This window comes from Phoca vitulina, unplaced genomic scaffold, assembly GCF_004348235.1.
Source record: "Phoca vitulina isolate PV1807 unplaced genomic scaffold, GSC_HSeal_1.0 scaffold6, whole genome shotgun sequence".
In the NCBI taxonomy this organism is placed as follows: domain Eukaryota; kingdom Metazoa; phylum Chordata; class Mammalia; order Carnivora; family Phocidae; genus Phoca; species Phoca vitulina.
In genome coordinates, this window is record NW_022589709.1 from 67,665,634 (window position 1) to 67,682,683 (window position 17,050).

Below are 17,050 nucleotides of genomic sequence, written 5' to 3' on the forward strand. Positions count from 1 at the left end.
CTTTTAAGGATTCTTTTAGTTGACAAGTTGTTCACTGAAAGCTAGTAAGACAGAGAGCTAAACAGATCAATTTTCCAAAGCAGATTTGTAATACTACCCTTTGAATGCTATTCTACTTCTAATGATTTCTGAAGTTTTAGAGTATATGGTTCATTCAAGAGAGCAGTTTAAAAAACCGCCAGTCTAAATATTTTTGCATTTTGAACCGTTACAATGGAAGACAGAAGCATATGGACAAATGTGAGTCTTCTCAATTCTCCAAAAAAAGGTCCATAAGTAATCTTGAGTACATGACAGAACTAACTTTAAGAGATTAGGTATGTTCTTCTTAAAGTTCCAAAAGCTTTTAAAAAACCAGTAAAGTCAAAGCTATTTTTCCCTCAAATAAGTTTCATTTTCCTTAGCCATTAAGAATGTAGTTCAGGTTGAAATGAACACAGAATTTTCTAGAAGCAGAAAGCCTGTAGAGTCTCTTAGAAGAAGCACTTCATGCCCTGTAAGAAACCATTAAGTTTATTTAATCATTTCAGAAATTATGGAAATAAGCTTATTTTGATAAAACAAATAAAGACATGTCCTCAAAGTACTATGATGGTTTTACATTCTTTTGAAAATATGGGCACTACACTGGAAGGCATATTTCTTCTGGTAATACTGGAGAGATGTAAAAGCTTTCTTAACTGCTGAAGAATAAAAGATGCATTCACCAGTCTTTTTGGAAGGTTATTATAAACACTTTCTGAGTCAACTTTTCATTTAAGCAAACGTTATAATGAATGGATTTTGTTTTTTAGCTCCTGTCAAATATACCCAAAGAACAAACTCCTGTCTTATCTCAAATTCTATGTGAGCTAATAGATGGACAATCTGTCCATAAATAAAAAGCAACAGATGTAGAGGGACCTAGCTGGCTCAGTCAGAAGAGCATGTGACTCGATCTCAGGGTCATGAGTTCAAGTCCCACACTGGGAGTAGACAATACTTTAAATAAATAAACTAACTTTAAAAAAGGCAATGGATAGGGACGCCTGGGTGGCTCAGTTGGTTAAGCGACTGCCTTCAGCTCAGGTCATGATCCTGGAGTCCCAGGATCGAGTCCCGCATCGGGCTCCCTGCTCGGCAGGGAGTCTGCTTCTCCCTCTGACCCTCCTCCCTCTCATGCTCTCTGTCTCTCATTCTCTTTCTCTCAAATAAATAAATAAAATCTTAAAAAAAAAAAAAGGCAATGGATATGAAAGTATTAGATAAACAGACAAAAAGAGGACACTGTAACAATAGCAGAATTGGAAAAGTTGAATAGGTTCTTATAATGCTTGGTAGAAAACTAGTCAAGCCAAAGAAGCTAAAGAAAATTATTAAAATATTTTAAATGCAAGATCATTAAATGATTTACACACACAAATATTTAAGTGTGTGTGTGCACGTTGAGATATTAGAAACCTCAACAAATAACCTTTAGTCAACAAACAATAAACACATGTATTCTGCCATTTTTCTGGCCATGACTACTTAACCCAACAAGAGGAAAAATTATTAGATATGACAAACAGATCTGAATTTTACAATGTACAAACCATACTAATTATTTTTATATACAATAACATGAATAATCTACATATTTTAATTATTATTTGAGAAAATAAATATTCTATTTATTAAAGTCCTATTACTTAAGAGCAAATCTCAATTACTGTCACTTACAAGAAAACAGACCTGATGTTATAATGATGTATTAGTTCATATACTGTATTAAGAAATACGTCAAAAGAACAAAGTGCTTTCAAGCCAAATTCGGTCTGAGCCAGTAAATGAAAAATCTATTTGCATGAGGTACTGAGCAGAAGCAGCACATGGTGGTTAGAAGCATGCACTCTGAAACCAGACTGCGTGACTTTAAAATCAGGATTTGCTACTTAACAACGATATGACTTCTGAAAAATTCTTTAACCTCTGTATGCCTTATTTATTTATAAAACTGGGATAGTAATAATAATTATTTCAAACCCTAAGACATGTTGAATATTCTATAACTATTAGTTGTTATTTTTCTGAATAAGTTGCCTGCAAATTCTTTAATGATAGCAAAACTACCTGAAAAAATCCTAGAGGACAAAAAAAGTAGTAGTACAGTTAGTCTCAATAAAAGAAATGTGTCTAGAAATCAAGAAATATAGATACACACATATTTGCTTCTATAATTGCAGTATCATCAACAGGTAGGTACTATATCCTTTAAACAAGTCAAACTACACAGCATTCAAAGTGAAAGGTACCATTTCACACTCACTAGGATGATGATTACAACTCAAAAGGACAGATAATAACAAATGTTAGCTGGAATGCAGGGAAATGAGAACCCTCATACATTGCTGATGACAATGTAAAAATGGTATATAGCTGTTGATGAAAAGCAGTCTAGCAGGTCCTCAAAGGTTACACCTAGAATTATGTATGACCCAGCAATTTCACTCATAGGTATATACCCAAAAGAAATAAAAACATGTTTACATAAAAACCTGTAAAGAAACAATCACAACAGCATTATTCACAACAGCCAAAATGTACAAACAACCTAAATATACATCTGCTGACAGATGGATAAATAACTTGTAATATATCAACACAACAGAGGAACACTGATCAATAAAAAGCAATGAAGTACTGATACATATTACAAATATGGATGAACCTTGAAAATATTATGCTAAAGAAAAGCCAATACAAAAGATCATGTATTATCTGGTTAAATTTATACGAAATGCCTAGAATAGGCAAATCTACAGAGACAAAGAGATTAGTGGTTTGCCTAGGGCTTCGGGGAAAGGGAAGAGTTAGGAAGGAAATGGGGAGTGATAGTTAATGGATATAAAGTTCCTTTTTGGGCTGATAAAAATGTTCCAAAATTGATTGTAATGATGGTGGCAAAACTCTGTGAATATATTAGCAACCATGAAAATGGGTGAACCGTATGCAATATGAATTATATCTCAATAAAGCTGTTTTTAAAAATTCATTTAAGAAATGATGGAGAAATTAGAATCCTTGCACACTGATGGTCAGAAAGTAAAATTGTGTAGCCACTATGGAAAACAGTATGGATATCCCACAAAAAACTGAAAACAACAACAACAACAACAACAACAAAAACTACATATGATCTGGCAATTCTACTTCTGGGTATTTACCCAAAAGAATCAAAACCAAGACACTGGACAGATAATAACACTATGTTCAATGCAGTGCTATTCACATAGCCAAGATGTGGAAACAACCTAAATGTTCATCAATAAGTGAATGGATTAAAAAAAAAAAAATGTGGTATATACAGACAATGGAATACAATTCAGCCTTAAAGAAAATTCTGCAATATGTGACAACATGAACTCTGAGGACATTACGCTAAGTGAAATAAACCAGTCACAGAAAGACTAATACTGCATGATTCCACTTATATGAATTTTCTAAATAGTCAAATTCAAGGAATCAAAGACTAGAATGGTGGTTGGCAGAGACTGAGGAGAGATATAAAAGGGTCGTTACTAATTAAAGGTCATAAAGTTTTAGTCAAGCAAGATAAATAAGATCCAGAGATATGATGTATGACATTTTACCTACAGTCAACAATAACATATTTTATAATTTAAAAATCTGTTGAGGGTAGATCTCATGTTAGGTGTTCTTACCACAATAAAATTTTTGAAATGAAAGACAACAGAAGTTTTACACTTAACAGGTACAGTTTACATTCAGAAACGTCAAGTAAATAGAATGAAATATCTGTACTAAGGAAACGAGAAGCTATCATTAAAATATTACCTCCTACTATTGGCAACCTGACTCAACTTTTTCCACACATAGAGCACAAGGAAAGAAAAACAGTGTTTATTATATCTGGCACAATTTGAAGACCAAAAATACCAATTTTCAATCTTGTGTCATTTTCTTTACATGAAGAACTAAAGTTACATGGACACTTAAAAATAGGTTTCCAAGTGTTAATCTTTAAAAGTGAAAATAAGACACCATATGATCATTATGAATATGTACAGACAAGCTTTGTCTTTACCCACATTAACCATCTATTTTAAAAAACATACACTTTTATTTTTGCTTTAGCATACCAGACTTCCCACAACCATATCTCAAATTCTCCTTGCAGTTCCCAAGTCTTTGAAACTGAAGAGTCTGTTTCAGAGATATTGACCTATGTATGACTTAACATATTTTGGAGCTCTTTAGCTAATGATCTGGCAGTTAAATTTGTAATTAATTTTTTAAAAGATTTTGTTTATGTATTTGAGAGAGCGAGCAAGCGAGCATGAGCAGGGGGAAGCAGACTGCCTGCTGAGCCGGGAGCCTGATGTGGGACTCAATCCCAGGACCTTGGGATCATGTCCTGAGCTGAAGGCAGACGCTTAACTGACTGAGCCACCCAGGCATCCAACTTTTAAATAATGTTAAGTTTCCCATCTTACCAAGAGTTTTCTCTAGGACTTTGTTTTAAAAACTTCTTACTGCATGGAGAAGGAGAAGGAAAGCAACCAGGCCAAACTTCCCTGAAAAGCTCTCCAAAACAAAACAAAAATAAAACCCTTAAAACAATCTGAAAAACAATATTAAACAAGCAAAATGGACAGGCTAATTTGAAATAAAGCTTAAAAATTTGAATTAATTTATTGGGATAGTTATGATCCAAATAGGCAGTATTAGAATGGCAGATTGTAGAATTAATTAAGCTATCTGGGCTTGCAAAGGTAGGGGAAGGTAACTGCCCAAAACACTGATATCATGTGCCCTACTTCCTATTATGATAGGGGAAGAGCAATTTGTTCAGTAGAGAAGGCAGTTATAGAGATTATCTTAAATTTGGAGGGCAAAGTAAACATTTCTGCCCTCTCTGGGGATCTTTACATGCCCTTCATCTCATGAGTTATGCTTCACTTATTACAACAGAAAGTAGGGTACAAAATATCAGCACTTTGTGCAGTTACCCTCTTCTACCTTTCAAGCCTAGATAGTTTAATTAACTCATCTACTTAGAAAGATATCTGAACTGACACAACTAATTTCAAAGCGGCTCCTGAAGTATGTGTCTCAAATTGCTGGTGAGAGCACAGAATCTTAACTCGGTTACCTTAAGTAGTTGTTTTCCGATCGTTGGGCTCATCTTTTCATCCACCATAAGAATTACAATTCCTCTATCATCCATTCCCCTCCTTCCAGCTCGACCAGACATCTGAATGTATTCACCAGAGGAAATCTGAGTGAAGATAATTAAAAATCCAGAGTTTAGGAGAAAACCTGGTGAAAAATATATTCTTAAATTTTTATCACAAAATACATAAGCACAAGTTATATATTCCAAAAAAGGAAACATGACTAAAAACATCAACTCTTAGGGGTTTAAGTAAAAACACAAAAATGCAAAAACACTTAAGAATAATGTTATAAAACTAAATTTTAGCTCCAAAATGATCAAATACAGGTACAGGGAAAGACTGTTAATTCACTGACATAAAATATCTTTGAGCCAGATGTTCTGGAAAACACTAAAGCAAAGAAGGAGTCAAACTCTACAAAATACCAATTCTGACTTGATCATAATAGACTTTCTTAAGTTGCAAAATGAGATTAATATAAAATAAACATTTTTATTTTTAAAGTATAATTCTCTTATTTTCTTAGTATACATCCCTGGAGTTCAGTAGAGACCATTCATCACTAAGAAGAACCTAGTCAGAAAAGATTAGTAAGCCTTTTCAGGGTGACATTCAACCAGTAAGACACTGGAAAAAGTTTCATCTGTAAGTGCTTCTGTACTATTCTCTGATGGAAAGGGTCCACAGTTTTCAGATTCCCAAAAAATATTTGACACAAGAAGGTTAAGCTATAAGAATGCATATTACTGACAGCATCAAAAACAGACATAGCAACCTGGGAGAAACAAAGGCACTAGAAAAAACAACAACAAAAAAAGCTAAACCTAAAAAAAGATCTGAAAAGAACATTTCAAAAAGGCAATGCAATAGAACCTCAACAGGGCCCAAGGGCATCATTACAACATTATGGCACGTTATGGCTTTTAGGTTTAATAATATGATATTGAATCATCAAGAAAAGATTGCTTTCTTAAATTCAATTATCCACTATACTCTGCAGACTTACTCAAGGTCCTGAGGACGCCAAGAAGCATGTAAAGTCACAAAAGACTTATTTACTTATTTTCTTATGGCATCAATTTTATTCGGAGAATTAAGTAATTTTAAACTGATAGATAATATAAAGATTTTTATATAAAACATAAAACTGTTAACTGTTATAAACAGGAATCACATTCTACATGAATTAAATAATTAAAAGTTCAATTTTAAAAAGTTACAGGTTACAGAAAAATTTTGAAGACTATGTAAAAATTTCTAAAGAGAAATGGCAGCTGCCTCACTGTACTTATATTTCTCTTTTGTATAGCATCCAATACATTTTCAAATAAAACAAATCAAGAAAAAATGCTTTGCCTTTACAATTCTACCATGAGTGCTTTTCAGTATTTTGATGATTAGTAATTACTGCCAGCAACTTCTCTTGAGTACAAAAGAATCACCACTTTCAAGGATTAGATTAACTGTAGAATAGCTGACTACTTAGAAATTTCTCCCAATGCCAGTTTAACCCAGTCTTTGCCTTGCACTGGATACTCAAAGTAGAAATCTACCTGCTTTTCACCCCTGTGAAGCTCTACTGTCTACCTAGTAAATACCCATGTGCTGTTGTTTCTCAGTTTCAGGACTGCCTTCTCCAATGAAGCCTTCCTTCCATGACCCCTTTTATACAAGTGACTTTTCTTATGCTTTATCCTTCTGTACATGCTTCTCAGAATCATTAATGCAACATTTTATTGCACATCTGTCAATTTTCATCTGCTACTAAGTTTCTTTAGAGATTGGGTTTAACTTTAACAAAGTTTAAATTTGGTAACTTTACTGAATGGGTTATTGACTCTGGATTAAGAATTTACTTTCTACCCAAATTCACTGTTTTACCCATGATTCCAACTTTCTCTCCTTTTCTTCTGCCTTAGAAAAGATATTATGTGCGAACCTGTTAAAACTTATATTTTCAACCTGAAAGATAAAATAGTGAGCTACAACTGGAGCCACTGTAGATTTGGTGCCTTAAATAGCCTAAACTTAAAGAAATGAACACTCTAGATATATTTAAGATGCTTTAAAGCACTCATAAACCATCTGCACACTTAACCCTCATCATCAAACTCTTTCACCAAGGGAGATTTTTGTTTTTGGGTTAGCCAAACCCAACCCCCCTCCAAAAACAAAACCCAAACCAAAAAACCCTAATGGATAGAAATGACGGATCTGAAATTAAACCCTGATGAACTTGTTTATTGGTTCAGGTACAAGTTCTTTACTATTTAGAATTGAAAATCTCAAAGATTATGTAAGCCCAAATCACGTTAGGTAAAACAAGATAAAAATTATTCCAATTATATTAATTATTTTACTTACCCATCGGAAATCTTTCCCATCAAATTTCCGGGCATTCGTAAATAAAACAGTTCTAGCTGGCATATTAATTCCCATAGCAAAAGTCTCTGTGGCAAATAAGGCCTAAATAATTAAATAATTATATGATTAAACATGTATTTTATTAAGCTGAAAAACTAGTTTTGTACTTTAAGTATAAACAAAACATTAATTTTAAAATTAGTTGTTAATGAGACTGCAAAAATAAGATAACATGCTAGTTCCAGATGTAATTCAGTATTGACATATAAAATTACTAAATAATATCTAATGTCCCTTGCATCCCAGAAATTTTTTAATTCAGGAAAAATAGTCTTTCTTAAATTCTAGTGGTGGTACCTTAAAGAGGACACTACTGATCTAATGTACAAAGCATGAGGCTGTAGATTACTTTTCTAAACACAGAAAGTCATATTTCCTGGCTTTTTGACTGATGATGCAACAGTTTTAGAGCTACCCTCAGGATCTCTGAGGGGAGAACAGAATCAGTGGCTAAGTTCACTTGTAAGACTTTACCAACAAGAAATCGACCACACAAAAAACTGGCTTAAGCACACAAAGTAAAATCACTGAAGTACTATTAATCTAAATTTTCAAGAGTAGGAAAGAAGATAAAAACATCTTTTATTTCATCAACTCAATAGAAAGCTATTCACCTACTAAAAAGAATGAAAAGCTACATATATGACAAAATTGGATAATAACATGGGTAGTATAATTTTTTGTTTACAAAATAAGTATTATTTGTATGTTTGCTAGTGGGTATTCCTGAGAAGTGAAGAGGAATGATGGTCTTTCATTTTTTACTTTATTTACAATTGTTCTATTTGACTTTTACCACCACCAAGTATCACTTAAATTTTTAAGAAAAGATTCTTTAAAATGAGCCTCAACAGTAATCTGACGAGATCGGGCGCGTTCAGGGTGGTATGGCCATAGACGAGCCTCAACAGTAATCTATAAAGGAACATCAAGAGGGCCTTACCAGGACCTAGGTAGAAATAGTGATCAATTCTTGATCTAAAGTATCTCAAGTTTGTTCTTTAAAGTGAGTAAATTTCTTTTAAATATTCTATTTAGTGCTCAGATTCTCATAACAAATACCTGATTTTTAAAATTCTAACCTGATTTTTAAACATAAAATCATTTGTAAATCATATATAGGCTTATAACTACATTTTGAAGTAGTTTCCCATTTTTAATACCCCATTTCTGGGTACTGACATCAACATAAGCTTTAAAATTAAATCAGACTCTCTGTGGTTTAAATTAGCACATCCTAAAAAACGCTCTTTTATAACTACCGGCAATTCCCCTTTCTTCTCTAATCGTTTTAATCTGTATACAGACAGCATACAGATTATACTCAGAATCAACTCCACTTTTGAAAATTAAACAGCACCTTCTGCAAAATTTCACACTGTATAGTGTTACCATTTCTTACTTTAACTATAGGAAAGGAACCCAATGATATTTTACCTACAGCCCAAAATGTATGAAGTATAACACGATACATAAAAATCAACTTGTTGGGGCACCTAGCTGGCTCAGTCAATAAAACATGCACCTCTTAATCTCAGGGTTATGAGTTCACAGCCCATGTTGGGTGTGGAGCCTCCCTAAAAAAAAAAAAATAGTAATAATTTTCAAACTATTCATACAACACAATTCTAAGGCATAATAAATAAAATCATACCTTTATCAATCCTTCAGAAAAGAGAATTTCTATAGTTTCTTTCAAAATAGGAAGTAAACCACCATGGTGAATACCAATCCCTCGCTTCAAAAGAGGAAGTACATGTTCAACCTGTGATTGAAATACTGTTTATTTTTCAGTGATGTACAGAAAAGGGAAAGAGAAAATGTTAAACTAACCAAACTAAGAAAAATGGGCAATAAAAAGCTGTTTAAAGAAATGTTATAACTTTTTCAGAATAAAAGCAAAAACCAAACCCATATTCCCACAGATTATTAAACTCAAAACTCAAAATAATTCTGTCCTAGCTTTCCTTAATATGATATACTTTAAATAATAAAATTCATATATGCACTGCTGCCTCATTCAAATTCTCCAGCATCACTTCATCTCCCCAAATACAAATAGAAATGAGGGCAAAGTATGCATCTACACAAAATAAACTTAATACTAGCCAGCTCCAACTAAAAACAAATAAGTATAAAGCATACTTCACATAAATATGTACTTCATCTAAAAACAAATGAATTACTAAGGAATTCATCCTCATTAACACATTATCAAATGCCATTACATGTCTACTATTAGAACTGTGCTAGGATAACAAAGATGTATAAAGACATGCCTTAGCCCTCAAATATTAATAATTCAGCTGGAAAGAAAAATTACAAGAAAATCTTCCAAGTTAAATAGTATTTTAAACACTGAGAAACATGCTGTTGCATTTTTATCATAAATCCTTTATATATCAGAGTAATCATTTGTAAGCAGAGTATAACCTCCCACTTCCTTTTCACAAAACAGAATTTTCATGTCTTAGGTCACACTACAGTAGTTTTCAGGTTTGGATGCACATTAGAATCATCTGGAGAGCTTCTGAAAGATTCTAATGACCACAATACACACCTGACCAATTAAATCAGAACCTCTGGGAGTGGTACCCAGTCATCAGTATATTTTAGAAATCCCCAAGCAATTCCAAAAGTCGAAGGAAAAATTCTCTGGATTAAAAGCAGAGTAGACATTAAATTCCTCACTAAACACATGATTTTCATTAGGTGTTCTGTTTGGTAGACTTATGAATTAAATTTAGTGACTTTGGGGTGCCTGGGTGGTTCAGACAGTTGAGCGTCTGACTTCTTTTTTCCAAAGATTTTATTTATTTATTTGAGAGAGAGGGAGAGAGAGCACAAGCAGGGGGAAAGGGCAGAGGGAGAGAGATAAGCAGATTCTCCACTGAGCAGGTAGCCTGACATGGGACTAGATCCCAGGACCCTGTGTCAGGTGCTGAGCGTGGAGCCTGCTTGGGGTTCTTTGTCTCCCTCTCCCTCTGCCCCTCCCGTGCTCACACACACTCTCTCGAAAAAAAAAAAAAAAGAAAAAAGAAATTTAGTGACTTAAAATTAATAATTTTGTAGTATTAGGAACAGAAGCAGTAATTTCCAGACCATGTTAGCTTTCAGAGAAGAATTCCCTTAGGCAGCACATCTTTCCTCTTGTCACCTTTTCAGAAATTTAAAAAATAAATCAAGGTATCATTTTAGTGTACAATGCAACATATTTATTGCAGTGTGTAAACAATGCAATATATAGTAACGAAACCAAGAAATGCAAAGTAAAAATATGCTATCACACTTAATATCCACATTTTACTTAGTGACAGTAAACAAACCTGAGGGAGTTTTTTATCTTCATCAGACAAGCAGTCAATGGCATTACTGAATACTTCTTCAACCATCTTCTTTTCTTCATCTAAGAAAAAATTCAAGGGTACATAAATATCTAAGTGAATCAATGATACCAAGCTTCACAGATTGCAAAGAATATAAGTTTATAAAGAATAACAGTAGAGTTAGTATTTAAAACAGAAGGCAAAATAGATAAAAATTACTATTTAATAAAATTCACTGCCTTTCAAAACATATCTAACAGAATTCATCCATGAATAAAAGTATTATCTTATAAAATTAACAAAAACTATACTAAGTGCCGTACATCTAACAATTACAGATCACAGGGATAATTTTTATCCATTATTGAGGAAAGTGAGATTTATAGCAAATAATGGAGGCTGCTATTAACTGTTAGAGGAGCAATGTCAAACAAAGCCTATGTTCTTAACTATTATACTGCCTTCTTGTATAACGTCTATTAAATTACAGGTAGTCAATAAATATTTGTTCAATTAATCAATATATGACCTTGTAACATTAAGCAAATGCAGCACTGGTAGTTAAACTTTTTTTTTTTTTTTAAGATTTTATTTATTTACTTAACAGAGAGAGAGAGACAGCGAGAGAGGGAATGCAAGCAGGGGGAGTGGGAGAGGGAGAAGCAGGCTCCCAGCCGAGCAGGGAGCCCGATGCGGGGCTCGATCCCAGGACCCTGGAATCATGACCTGAGCCGAAGGCAGACGCTTAACGACTGAGCCACCCAGGCGACCCATGCAGCACTGGTAGTTATAAGGAAACATGTCTAAGCAGAGCAATTCACTCAATTAAAAAATAAAATATTACTAACTTTAGGAGTTTATGTGGAATATCTGTTTTTACTTTGCCCATGGATAAGTAAAAAGTAGCTCTAAAATGCATGGGTTTAATTCTGTGCCTTGATAATGAAACCAATACAACTGACATTTGATTTTGGATGACTGAGGATATTATTTACTTCTCATTATACAGAATTACATACATAAAAGGATAAACTGAATAATAAATGGATATAATAAAGTATGCCGAATTAAAAAAAAAATAAAATAAAAAAATAAAGTATGCCGAATTTTTGGATAGGCTAGGCTACTATCTAGCTGTGTGACTTTAAGTGAGTTACACTCACAGATAATATGTGGGAAAAATTTATTAATTTAATACAAGTTATCTTACTTTATTTAAAAGGTTATACCACAATTAGGTAAAGGGCAGGTCTTCCTGGTTTGGATTTTTAGAAAAATGAAGTATAGTACTTTCTATAGAGAAAGTGATCTGACCAAGTAACCTAGCCTTAAGTCGTCACACAGAGAGCCACAGTAATAAAGGCAGTAACAAAGGAGCTTATGGCAATGAAGTACAAGAGGGTATAATCCTAATATTTTTCAGTAGGGATCTTCGGATTTTACACAAAGCAATGTACTTATACCTTCCAATAAAACAAAAGGAAAAGGAAATGATAAAACAAGGTCCTAAAACTTTTACAAATGTAATGAGTACATTACTGTAACTGTAATGTGAACTACATATCCTAGCAATACATAATAGATTAATCACAACAGATTAATATTCTTACTAAAAATATATTTATATTTATTTTCATATAACATTAAAACTATATTGAAATTATATAGTACCTGTGTTAAAATCTAATTTGGTCATCTGAAGTGCATAGGCTTCACAGTCTTTTTTACTGAAACTGAAAATAATTACAGGTTGAAAATTTCTTTCCATAATCATCTTCACAATCTTGAACACATTCGATGGTCCTGCAAAAACAATATATAAACCATACCCCAAAATTAACTCAAAATGGATTATAGACCTAAATATAAAAATCTTTAACTATAAAACTCTTAAAAACTATAGAAGAATAAATCTCCATGATTTGTTATTAGACAAAGTATGCTTAGGTATGATACCAAAAGCACAAGCAACAGAAGTAAAAAAAAAATCAGATAAACTGGATTTCATCAAAATTAAAAACTCTGGTACTTCAATAGACACCAACAATAAAGGGAAAAGACAACCTTTATCCACAGAATGGGAAAAAGTAGGTAAGGGTCTACTATTCAGAGTATAGGAAGAATTCTTACAACTCAACAACAACAAAAAAAGACAATTTCATTTTTAAATGGGGAAAAGATTTGAATAAGTATTTCTCCCAATAAGATACACAAATAGCCAATAAGCACATGAAAAGATACATCACTAGCCATGAGAAAACTGTAAATCAAAACCACACTGAGATACCGGTTCATACCACTAGGATGACTATATTCAAAGAGACAGATTACAGTGAGTATTGGCAAGGATGTGGAGGAAATGGAGATTTCATACCCTTCTGATGGGAATGTAAAATGGAGCTGCCACTTTGGAAAATAATCTGGCAGTTATTCAAAAGTTTAAACATAGAAATACCATGACTCAGCAATTCCAAAGCTAGGTATACATTCAATGAGAAAAGAAAACATATGTTTACATAAAAACTGGCAGAATACAAATATTCACCACAGCATTATTCACAAGAATCAAAAAAGAGAAATAACCCAAATGTTCAATAACTGATGAATGGATAAATGTGATACATTCATTTAATAGAACATTATTTGATTATGAAAGGAATTAAGTACTGACACATGCTTTAACATGGATGAACCCTGAAAACACGCTAAGTGAAAGAAGCCAGTTGCTCAAGACCACACAAATTATGATTCCATTTATATGAAACATTCAGAGAAGGAAAATAGAGACAGAAGGTAGATTAGTGATTGTATAAGGCTGAGGGGCAGGGGAAGAGGTTAGGAGAAATGAAGACTAACTGCTAGTGGGTAAAGGATTTCTTTTTGAGTTGATGCAAATGTTCTGGAATTAGAGAGTAGTTGCACAAGTTTGTGGAATACGCTAAAATACATTGAATTATACACTTAAAATGGTAATTTTTATGGTATATGAATTATATCTCAAAAAAAATTGTGGTGATGGTTGCATAATTCTGTTAATATAGTAATAACCATTAAATTGTATACTTTAATGGATAAATTGTATAGTACATGAATTATATCTCAACCAATATCATATATGAAAAAGAAATAAACCTTTATTTATCCAATTTTATCTTATATTATCTAGATCTTTATACAGCTTCTTGAGGGGAAAAGTGAACAAAGTTCCACATTACCTTTTGTTCCTCCTTTCCGCCCCTTCTGATCTCCTTTTGCCAAATCACCAGCATCTCGAAGTACTTGCATTGCAGTATTAAAATTATCTTCTCTGAAGTCACCCTGGAATCAGATATTTTTCTATGTAACCTAATATTTAACCACAATCCAAACATTTTTCATACCTCAAAACAAAGCTTCCTCAAAATAAAAATAATGTAATAATTGTTACAAAGGTCATTGAAATAGTTAAAAAATGTGTATAATAGGTAATAAAAGGTAGAGATATTAAAACTGGGAAAAGCAAAACATAAGATATCTGAAACATGTCCCAAGTACCTATTCTTCAGGCATTTTAAAACACTAGGAAAGAAGAAGGAAAAAAAAAACTGGGAAAGAAGAAAAATCTTAATTTATGCATAAGAAAAACACAAGTCTTAAATATAATTTCTGAAATAAAAATACACACAAGCCCAATAATTCTGGACCATAAAACTACTTAAGAAAAAAAATGGACTTCTACCATTCTACTTCAGTTTCAGGAAAAATAGGTATGAACAACTAAGGATGACATTATAAGGTAAGAACCACAGTTAGTCCCAGTGATGGCTATTAAGGAGGGCACGTATTACAATGAGCACTGGGTGTTATACGCAAATAATGAACCATGGAACACTACATCAAAAACAAATGAAGTACTGTATGGTAACTAACATAACATAAAAAAAAAAAAATAAATAATCACAATTACTCCCTTACATTTTCATCAACCACAAGGTGCAGGCCATCTCCCCCTGCTGGAAAAATGTAGTGCTGCAATGGAGTGGGCCGATAATCTGTGTAAATTACATGACAAGGCTGTAAAAAAAAAAGAAAAAGAAAAAAAAAACAATTAAACACAATTTTATTTCTTCAAAATAATACTGTGTATTTAACCTACCTAAAAGACCTTGGGGAAATACACTTTTGAATTCAACATTTCAAAAACAGAAAAAACTTAAAAATTTTTAAAAACCAGGCAAGAGAAAAATGTGGAAAAATTATGTCTATCGAATTATACTACCATCTATTCAATTTTATCAATTCCCTAATCAGGGCCAAATACATGATGTGAGTTTCAACAGTGATCTTGGATTCATACCCTAGAACTGTGATGCCATAATTAAAGAAGATACCTGTTCCTACACAGCAGTAGTATGGTAATACAGAATGCTCCCTCAAGTAAAATGGGATTTTTTTGCCCCACAAAGGGTTTTCAAAGCTTTACTAAATCAGCAGGTTGATCTAGCCCCTCCAGAAGATCAAATAGGTTTCTATGCTACAGAAGCAACATAGATGTTACAAAAATGCCATCGGAGAGCTTATAAACAGATAACGGTTTGTAAGAATACCAGTATAAAGGAAAAATAAGGGCAGGAAAATAAAACCAAGAATAAGTTTAGTACAAATGAACAAATGCTTGTTATGACGTGCTATGCTGCTGCTAAAGTTGGACTACAAAAACAAAAGGGAAACACAGTCGGTAAAAAGGCTGACTGTGTTAACATAAGAAGAATCAAATCACATGCTCAGGAGATGTACAGCTTTTTCCTGGTACTGAGGTCTTAGAGGAAATTCTCTATTATAAGGCCTCATTCTACGAGGAAATGCAGTAGTTTCCAAACCTGGCAAATCATCAGGATCAACTTAGGAGCTCTTAAAAGTTAGCTCTTACAAGCCCCTACTCTCAGAGATGTTGATATATTGGGTTTTAAGATGGCGCTCAGAAATACACACTTGTAAAAAGCTAATCAGGTGATTTTGATAAGCTTGCACTTGATATGAGAAGTAGTTTCACATTAAAATGTCTTCTTAATTCTAGGTGGCATCAAGAACAAAGTATAAAATATAGTAAAGCCAACTTATAATATTTTAAATATTGAAGACATCAAAAAGAAAGAAAATACCTGCTTATGTAAATGGCAAATCCATTCAGCAAACTGTCGGGCATTTGGAATAGTAGCCGAAAGAAACACATAGTGGACATTGTCAGGAAGCAAAATAATAGTTTCTTCCCATACAACACCACGCTCTGGGGGGGGAAAAAAAATATATATATATATATATACACACACACACACACACACACACCCCTTGGAATTCAGGGTCACTTTATTAACAAGTAATCTAAAATTATTATCTCTCAAGCTCAATAATTAGAAATGCAGACCACTTTACACAAAGATATTTTTAGCCATAGACCCTCAATGAAAACTACTTTAATTCTTACCATGAATTTATCCAATAGATAGTAGACTAAACCACTAATGTACTCTGAAACAATAGCATGCAAAGAGCAGCTCCAGACTGAATACTTCTCACACAGCAAAACAAGAGTCCCATGACAATGTAAATAGTATTTCCAACTCACTTTGAGAAACAAAAGTTAATGGCTTGTAAAAAGTTACAGCAACAAAATTTAAAGACACACCATTACTATACCATACAGCATCTTTCAGCCAAATTACCCTCATGATCTCTAGACATGAAAGATAGATTTGATGAGCAGCAAAACTATGCCAGTTTTTATTTAAATGGAAAAAACTAGAAAAATCAATTGGAGAGTTTCCCCCTAAAATAAAAAATCAATACAGGATTCCTGATTTTAAAACCAAAACAGCTCCAGTCAGAATTTAATTTTATGAATTCCAAAGGGGTGAAATGTTTAAAGGGTAAATGATTTCATAAATTATTATTACTTTCACTATAAATAGAGGTTAACTCAGTGCTTTAGTTTAAATAAAAACTGAGTTTTGGGGCGCCTGGGTGGCTCAGTTGTTAAGCATCTGCCTTCCGCTCAGGTCATGATCCCAGGGTCCTGGGATCGAGCCCCACATCGGGCTCCCTGCTCGGCGGGAAGCCTGCTTCTGCCTCTCACTCCCCCTGCTTGTGTTCCCTCTCTGTCAC

The 17,050-nt window shown here is 33.3% G+C and overlaps 1 protein-coding gene across 1 annotated transcript in view; it reads right to left on the minus strand.

Moving 5' to 3' along the window:
* MTREX (Mtr4 exosome RNA helicase) overlaps positions 1 to 17,050 on the minus strand; it is a 114,759-nt gene that overhangs the window by 72,483 nt on the left and 25,226 nt on the right. The window contains exons 8-15 of the mRNA XM_032404412.1: positions 16,051 to 16,175; positions 14,864 to 14,962; positions 14,125 to 14,227; positions 12,581 to 12,712; positions 10,910 to 10,989; positions 9,238 to 9,348; positions 7,524 to 7,625; positions 5,135 to 5,260 (exon numbers count right to left, since the gene is read on the minus strand). Of these exons, the coding sequence (XP_032260303.1) occupies positions 5,135 to 5,260; positions 7,524 to 7,625; positions 9,238 to 9,348; positions 10,910 to 10,989; positions 12,581 to 12,712; positions 14,125 to 14,227; positions 14,864 to 14,962; positions 16,051 to 16,175 (878 nt within the window). The remainder of the gene's footprint in view (positions 1 to 5,134; positions 5,261 to 7,523; positions 7,626 to 9,237; positions 9,349 to 10,909; positions 10,990 to 12,580; positions 12,713 to 14,124; positions 14,228 to 14,863; positions 14,963 to 16,050; positions 16,176 to 17,050) is intronic.